Source organism: Bidens hawaiensis, unplaced genomic scaffold, assembly GCF_021521415.1.
Source record: "Bidens hawaiensis isolate Kalapana, Puna unplaced genomic scaffold, B.hawaiensis_p1.1 tig00018403_1, whole genome shotgun sequence".
Classification (NCBI taxonomy): Eukaryota; Viridiplantae; Streptophyta; class Magnoliopsida; order Asterales; family Asteraceae; genus Bidens; species Bidens hawaiensis.
In genome coordinates, this window is record NW_027492774.1 from 235,867 (window position 1) to 244,759 (window position 8,893).

The 8,893-nt window shown below is 37.5% G+C and overlaps 1 protein-coding gene and 1 pseudogene across 1 annotated transcript; one reads left to right on the forward strand and one right to left on the reverse strand.

Annotated features, from left to right (window-relative positions):
• Positions 1 to 365: 365 nt before the first annotated feature.
• On the forward strand, positions 366 to 3,003 carry LOC143555866 (putative late blight resistance protein homolog R1B-14; annotated as a pseudogene).
• A 2,681-nt stretch (positions 3,004 to 5,684) lies between these two features.
• LOC143555889 (uncharacterized) lies at positions 5,685 to 8,668 on the reverse strand. The gene is made up of 3 exons (XM_077045360.1): positions 7,857 to 8,668; positions 7,695 to 7,772; positions 5,685 to 6,958 (listed from the first exon to the last, which is right to left on the reverse strand). Exons 1-3 carry the CDS (start codon positions 8,538 to 8,540, stop codon positions 5,846 to 5,848), a joined length of 1,875 nt encoding a protein of 624 aa, XP_076901475.1. The 5' UTR covers positions 8,541 to 8,668; the 3' UTR covers positions 5,685 to 5,845.
• Between the last annotated feature and the right edge of the window lie 225 nt (positions 8,669 to 8,893).

Below are 8,893 nucleotides of genomic sequence, written 5' to 3' on the forward strand. Positions count from 1 at the left end.
TCGATGTGAAAGGAATAATTTGTTAGTCGACCGGGGTTAATTTCCATGAAACTTCCACGGATCTAATCTGGTTTGTGTTTCTTCCTGTTTTTATTTTCTCAATCTGAATCTTGAGAAGAAAGTTTGAACTTCATGTTATGACTTGTTATGTAGTTAACTTTCACACTGGTTCATCATAACTTAAAAGATGATATGATTTTGTTTTCTATGGTGTGTTTGCAAATGTAATTTGTCATGGATGGTGGTATTTTTTTTATGTTTTATTATGAAATAAAGATAAAGATTTTCTTCCCGTTTGCCTTAAAAGCCATTCCTTATTGTTGCAGGTAGGCAGAGTGATTTATAATTCTATTTCTGGATCCAAAATGGCGGTTGCTCAGGTCAAATCTCCCTTGGGCAATCTAAATCAACTGCTACTCTACAAAACTGATTTGATATATGGGGTAAAGGATCAAGTTGAAATTCTTTACAACGAACTTGGCTTGATCAAAGTAATTCTCAAAGATTTGAAAACGAAACATAGCGATTATAATGGATTTGTAACAGATTTAGTAAGGCTGATCAGAGATGTAGCCTATGAAGCTGAAGACATCATTGACACATTTGTGGTTAATAATGGAGTCATGCATAAAGAAAGGAGCAGATTTGACCATTCCTTTGATCATCCAGATTTGCTTCTAGCTACTATTAAAGATATTCAACCCATTAAGGCAAAAATGAAGGAGATTTACGATAAAAAGTTGTTTGATCGTTATGCTGGTAAGTCTTCAAAGAAATCTTCACTGTCACAAAGAAGAAAACTAGAGGATGAAGAAGATTGTGTTATTGGTTTTGATGAAGAAGAGAAACAAGTAGTGAGTCGACTCACTGATATCAATGAATCTCTAGAAGTTGTCTCGGTCGTTGGTACAGGTGGACTTGGCAAGACAACTCTTGCTAAGAAGGTTTACCGTCACCCCGCCATTGAGCTTCACTTCTTTGTTCGCGCTTGGGTGCATGTTTCCCAAGAATACAACCGAAAACAACTACTTTTGGCTATTTTGGGCTCTCTAATTCAGCCTTCTGATCATATTTCTAAAATGAACGAGGACATGATAATTGAAGAAATATGCAAGCATTTGTACAGTCAACGATATCTCATTGTGTTAGATGATGCATGGACAGCCGATGCGTGGTATGACCTCAGTACGGTTTTACCCAACCAAGATTGTGGGAGTAGAATACTGTTAACAACCCGCAACACCGAGGTGGCGTTGCTTGCAAACCCTGATACCCCACCCCTTCGTTTGCGGTTTCTGAATGAAGATGAAAGTTTCGAACTACTTTCTACTAAAGTTTTTAGAAAACGAAGTTGCGCGTTTGAGCTGGGTGAACTTGGCAAAACAATAGCTAAAAAATGTGATGGGTTGCCACTTGTGATAGTTGTAATTGCTGGACTTCTTTTGAAGAAAGATAAAACATGTGATATGTGGAAAATGTTGCTGAAAGTGTTGGTTCTTATGCTGCAAGAGACCCGACGCAGTGTTTGGATGTATTGGCATTAAGTTACAAGCATTTACCCGATCATTTGAAGGCATGTTTCCTCTATTTTGGTGCTTTTCCTGAAAATTTTCCTGTACCTGTTTCGCAGCTGGTTATGTTATGGGTGGCAGAGGGGTTTATACAAGAAAGCGAGCAAGAATGTTTGGAAGATTTGGCCGAGGGATATTTGGAAGATCTTGTTGAACGGAATCTGATATTGATCGCGGAAAGGAGAGCAAACGGAAGGATATAAACATGTTGTGTTCATGATATGTTGCGCGACCTGTGCATACGTGAAGCACGAGAAGAGAAGTTTTTACAAATAATTAATAGAAACATACATGATCAAGCTTCGTTGATCTCATCCGGAAGCCATAGTTATCATCGGCGTCTTTGTGTTCATTCAGGTGTCATGAACTTTATTCACTCCAAACCTTTGGGTCCACACGTTCGGTCTTTCTTGTGTTTTATGTCGGAAGAAACAGAATTATCTGGAGAAGATGCATCTTTCATTTATGAAGCTTTTAAGATAGTTCGCGTGTTGGATATAAGATCCATCAACATGTCCCGCTTCCCAGTGGAAATCGCACTAATGGTGCATTTAAGGTACATTTCCATTTCCAGAGACTTTAAGGTTCTTCCTCCATCTATTTCCAAGTTATGGAGTCTTCAATCTTTAATCGTTCAAACAACATCGCGAGACCTTGACATTCAAGTAGAGTTATGGAAAATGTCACAATTTAGACATCTGATTACAAACGTGCTGAGTCATCTACGCGGGCCTCAAGCCCAAAGCCAAATGGATATAGAACACCCGTTTGTGCAAGGAAACATGCAAACTTTGTCTATTATATCACCTAATAGTTGCACCGAGAGCATCTTTGCTAGAACTCCTAATCTTAAAAAGCTTGGAATTTGTGGAAAACTTGCCATTCTCACGGAAGTAGAGAAGGGTTCTAGTTTGTTTTCTAATCTTGCTAAGCTATTGAAGTTATTAAATGTCACGTCTCCACATCGGCCATCCGAAGGTAGGTTGAGAAGTCTTCCGCCATCATACAAATTCCCGCCCCATTTAAACAAGCTAACTTTGTCAAACACCTTTTTAGACTGGAAACATATGTCTACAATAGCCATTCTGCCATATCTTGAAGTGCTCAAACTGAAAATGTATGCATTTACGGGACCTCGATGGGAGTCACTTAACGGCGGGTTTCGTCTACTTAAATATTTGCCGATCGGAAAAACGGATTTGGTGCATTGGGAGGCTTCGTTTCAACACTTCCCTAGATTAGAACACATTGTACTTGAGCAGTGTGGTGATTTGGTGGCTGTTCCTTGTGGGTTGGCCGATGTGTCTTCGTTACAGAGTATGGAGCTGCATCACACGCCGTGCGCTATATCTTCTGCACGGTTAATCCATCAACACAAGAAGAAGCAAAGTAATGGCTTTAAGTTGCTAATTTCTCCTCCTCCCGAGTAGCTGCGTGAGCGTGACCATCCTTGTTCTGGTAAATTTCTTACTCAACCTTCCAAATCCTGTTAACTTACTTTTCGAGATATGTTTATGGTCTATTCGTTGTAACCATGGTTTTGTTATTCTCTACAATTATGCTTGAAGTTGTGGAGCTTTCATACCGCTCTCTTTTGTGGCATTGCGTGCTTGTTTTGGTTGCAGCTTATTTTCCTATAATAGTCATATCATTCATTTAGTTATCATCCTACTAGAATTTTGAAGCAATGTCCGGTTAAATGCATTAAGAAAAAAATTGATGGCTAATTAGACTAATATAGTACTTGTTAAAATTATCTATGAATCGCGAATATGTGATTATGTAAATGAATGGGTTAAGCATAAATGCACAATTTATATGATTCCAAAAGCTATATTTTAGATACTTTCATGTAATTTTGAATACACTAATTCATGTTTGCTTTTTGAGTGTACTTACTTTAGTACAACTCATTTGACAAATATAACTCAAAAAACACCATCAAACACCACTGAATATATATGCTAGTCTTAAGCTAGGTTGAGGACATGCATAAACGCATACATGTAACATATATAGCTGCTTCTTTTTTTTATAAATAAATTTAGATCTAATAATCACCAACCACAATAATTTAGTAACGTTAGGGTAAAAAAGGCTATTATTATTGTTATTCTTATTCTTATTCTTATTCTTATTCTTATTCTTATTATTATTCTTATTATTATTATTATTATTATTATTATTATTATTATTATTATTATTATTATTTTGAACAGCCAAATGAAATCAATATAACCAAAAGTCACTAGCAAGACGCTAGCACCCGAACGAGCACAAGAAGACCAAAAAAAGGGCTCTATGTGTCGGTGATGTGCATTTTGTGCGTGTACACAGCCTCATACTTATTGAAAACCGAATGCTCCATTGGACACTTTCAGATTTTTGCTAATCCGAGCGGTGACTGCTAATCCAAGTGAAGTTTCCTTCTTTGGCACCTTCTAATATACCTAGTAGCATGTTTACCAAGACCCATACCGATCATCACCTTCTAATGTACCAACTAATATAGTTTTTTAGTCATACTTTACACCTCTAAGATTAATGACGAAAACAATTATTTGTGGGTCAGCCCGGCCCATCTTGACCGGTTACCAAGTTTGTCTGACCCACCTATCTTGCCAGCTCTAGCTAAATGCCATGCTGCATTTATACCATGTGTAAGTTGATGAGTATTATAGTATGTCACAAGATCTTTGGTTTTGACATGCGTACTTTGGTATGGTTGATGCAAACAATGATATTGTTGTTTTACAATCATCGAATGTTTTCGATGATGTCATAGATTATTTTATGCAAACGAAATGGAAGTACGGGTATTATCTTGTTGACAACAAATATCTGGAGTGGGGTGCGTTGATGAAAATTTTTTCATGCCCGGCTGACGATAAACGCATGTATTACAAGAAAAGACATGAGTTGACGAGGAAAGATATCGATTGGGCATTCGAGGCGTTAAAGAAATGATGGACTATCATTGCCCAACCATCACATATACTTAAAAAGTAAAAAAAATGAGAAAAACAAAGTATACATGCATATCTTACATAATATGATATTGGAGGCCACGTGCATGATCATTGTGCCGACTTTGATGATACCATTCAGCTGTCGAACCCAGTTCTAACCTATGCCCATAAAATGCTATCCAAATGGAAATCGAAGCATGGACACACAATGAATCTTCGGGTGGATTTAATTGAACGTCTATGGTTGGATCAATCGATGATGAAAAACGATGGCGATTTGATTGAAAAAAGTTTATGTTGATATTTAGTTTCTTAGCAATCCATCTGTTCCCCTCTACATCTCCAAAGTCCAAACAACTCCAATCAACTTGACTTTTAAAGGTTAAACATAGTGCTTGCTGAATTCAAAATTGATATGAACTCACAAACACATACAACAATCAACAGCAGCACCTACTGAACTACATTGTACACAATTCTAGTTAAGCATTACCAAGGACCAAATTCTTGTCAAAATTGTATTATTCATATTAACAATCAGTTATAAAATCAATTCAGTTGACCACAACGGTCAAATTACAGTTGACTCATGAACCATCACTAAACTCTTGTGCACCAACAAGAGCCAAAAGTATCAAGATAATGTATTTTAAAGTCCCAAAATTAAATTGAATCAAGGGTGAGAAAAAATCAGTTAAACAAAATAACCAAACCATCAGTAAACTCTCGGTTTTGTTTTTTATATTAGGTTCGCTTTCTGTTACACCCTTTCCAAATTCGCAGTACACTTAAAAAACAAAACACGCCGAGTTTGGTTAAATGTTATTTATTTGATTTATGACCCAAATTGTATATTTTGACCAAAAGTTTCAAACTCAAATTCATCAACAAGTGATCCACAAAATATTTCTAGCCCAAATTATTTATTCTGACAAAAATTTTAAATCCAAATTCACAACCATCATAAATACTTCATGCCCAATTCATTATTTTGGCCCTAGATAAAACCAAACTCATACATACAACTAAAAACCAAAACCAAAACCAAAACCAACAACAAAAAAATGAAAATTTGGTTTCGGTTCGAGCCCAAACCGACCCATGCACACCTCTAAATTGAATACAGCATACAAATTTTGATAACAGAAAACTAATAACTTAGAAGCAGTGAAACCACATATATAACATAATATCAATTATACATGAAAACAATAACTTAGAAGCAAAAGCAGCAAATAATTCTGTATCACATACAAAACACATGAAACTAATCCGAAAATGACAAAACCGTTATCCTTTCACAACTCACCCGGATCGCGGTCCACCTCTACCGCCTCTAAACCGACCACCGCCCCTTTGAAATCCTCGTCCACTTCTCCCACCACGATTTGAAAACCCGTTACCTTTATTAGTATTTTGAGAATTTTCACCATTTCCCGCAACAAAAGGTCTCACACCTGCATTATTATTTTCCATTTGAGCCCCATTAGGCATTGCAACTCCTTGTGGTAAGCCCGCATACACCATTGGCGAGCCCGCTTGTGGCTGGTTGGGGTTGAAGTTATTCTGAGGCATATTTGAATTCCAAGATGCAAATGCACCAAAATTTGGAGGAACATTTTGAACAAAGTTATTAGGAAACATCGGGCCCTGTGCCGTGTTAAATTGTGGGTTTGGATAGGGTTGAGGCATAAAACCCGGTTGCATAAACGTTTGCCCGTTTGGAGGAAACCCGATATTTGGTGGCTGCATTTGTTGGAACCCAAATGGCCATACTCCAGTAGGCATCATATTAGGTGCTTGTGCAAACGCATAGGCACCACTGTTGGGGCCACCGGTAGCAGGCCCATTGTTGGGCCCACCTGTAGGCCAAATGTTGGGCCCATTACTAGGCATATTGGTAGGCCCATTAAAAGGTCCACCGACTGGCCCATTGTTGGGCACATTATTAGGCCCACTTGCAGAAGGTTGTTGATCATATTTCCATTTACCACCGCGGTTTCTAGACTTTTTATCTTTTTTCACACCCGCGTTTTTCTCTCCGTTTAATCCTCGTTTTGCCATTTTCATCTTTCGTTTGTGCTCGGCTTCCTTCTCGTCATCCGAGAACTCTAAATCGTCAGAACATTCTTCATCATTTTCACCGGACGCATCGTACCCTTTTTTGTAAAGATTATTGTTGTTAAGAACATAATCAGCAAACTCTGGAACAAAAGAGACCAAGCTGCCTTGTTGGATCCCTGTTGGGATTTCAGTTTCTGAGTTGTACCGAACGATATAATAAGGATTCTTTACGGGTCCAAATATTTCATCTACGATCCCGAGTGGTGAGCGGGTTTCAGTGATCCATAGAATTGAACCCTCGCTTAACGGGTTATGATTCTCCACTCCTTCTACAACCACCTGAGAGCCCATAATCTACACAAATGCAACCAAATATCAAAAAAAGTTATGATTGTTTATTTAATACATTCTGTTCATTTGATTGATTGGAAGAACGAACATGACATGTCTGTTTATTTATATTTGTTTATGATCGTTTACATATTCATTGAAATGCTGATTTTCTGACATGACACAAACAGAACATAAACTCATCGCTTTTGGTAACCTTTAAACAGATTCGGATCGATGACCCGTTTAATGTTTTACTTTTGTAATTATAAAAATGAATACTTTATATTCTAATTTTAACCGACTGAATATCTTACATCAAAACTCAAATTTTATAAGATTGAAGAGAAATGAGTATCAAATTATCAATCAAAGTTTTATTGTTTAAAAGTGTTTATTTTATAATTTATTCAAATTGCTTTTATTGTAAATTATTAGTTTATATATTCATAGTTTCTTATCAGCCAGTAGGACGAATAAAAAGACATTCATTTTCTTAATTCACGTCCGCTCATTCCATCAACTCACGTCCATTAATGTTCATTCGTTTAGAACATCAACAAACAAAAAAACACACATGTTCATTTTCTTACCAAACGAACACAAACAAGAAAATCCATCTGTTGTTGGTGTTCATCTGTTCAGTTAAAGCTAAACAACTCAACACAAACAACCCCTGTTCATGTTCGTTTACAAGCCTAAATTTGACCCAAAATAACACAACTTATCATTACTATTATTATCGTTACAGTGAGCTTACCGATAGCACAGCTCCAACAGGAAGCGTCTGATGATGAGGTTGTATGGTTACAGTCACTGGCGGAACCGGAGGAAGATCCTGCAATCAACAATATAATATAATGTCAAAGGGTCTGCATTTTCTCAAATCAAGTCACAATAATAACTTTGTTGTTCAAATTACCTTAGCCTCATTCGCCGACCGAATCGGACCTTTCACAATATCACCACCGTCTTCATCGTCGTCACTCCAAGCAACCATTGCATCTCCAATCTCCCCTTCCTCCATTTCAACTTCCTCTTTCGCGCTCTCATCGTCTTCATCGTCATCATTGCTGCTACTAGCAGACGACGAAGAAGAAGACGATGATGACGATTCATCCTCCTCACTATCACCATCCTCCTCCTCATCATCATCACAACTCTTGATGTTAGCATTCGCTCCGTTATCGTTAACAACCTTAACCGCATCATCATCAACAGAAACCTCAGTGTTATCTGTATTACTATTACTATTATTAATATTATTATTCAGTTGATCCTCTTTAACAATCTTAACCTCTTCATCATTTGCAGTATTGTCTGAATTAAAATTATTCACTTGATCAGTGGAGGTTAAAAAGACCTTACTAATCTGTTCCTGAATCAATGACCCCAAATCATTAGCTTCCATATGAGGGTTCTGTTCAGGGTTCATGACGTCAGCAAGTAATGAATCTGAGTAATCCTCTTCAGCCCAGCCGTTCAAGTTTAACAAGGAATCAAGAAAAGAGTCTTCGACTTCTATGAAAGAAGATTGACTGTCAAGTGGGTCGTGTTGTGGTTTGACTATGGTGGTGTTGTTATTATTATTAAGGGCATAACCCATCTGCAATTAGGGTTTTGGAGAACATGGTTGCAGAAGAAGAACAAGTATATAAATAGTTTAAGAAGGGGTTTTAGGCGTTACAGATATATGCGGGCGGTCTTAAACCCTAGCGTCGGCTGGTTAGGTTATAGTTTTCACTTTTCAAAGGGAAGGAAGAACAACATATTTATTTATTTAGTTTGTTTAGGGCTATAAGCAACGGACGGAACTGAGCCGGACGAGACTTTGTCCATGTTCGTCCGTTAAGCTTTTGACGGACAAACGCATTGTTCATGTTTACTTTACTGGACGAAAATTTGTGTTCATGTTAATTCATTAACGAACGACCGGAAGTCCGTCGAGCATCTGGTTCA

What these genes read in the sequence shown, in the direction of transcription:
- LOC143555889 (XM_077045360.1), bottom strand. Translation starts at nt 8,540, where the DNA reads ATGGGTTATGCCCTTAATAATAATAACAACACCACCATAGTCAAACCA. An exon ending in GGTCGGCGAATGAGGCTAAG is followed by an intron (nt 7,773 to 7,856) that starts GTAATTTGAACA and finishes TGTTGATTGCAG; the next exon opens with GATCTTCCTCCGGTTCCGCC. An exon ending in CTGTTGGAGCTGTGCTATCG is followed by an intron (nt 6,959 to 7,694) that starts GTAAGCTCACTG and finishes GCATTTGTGTAG; the next exon opens with ATTATGGGCTCTCAGGTGGT.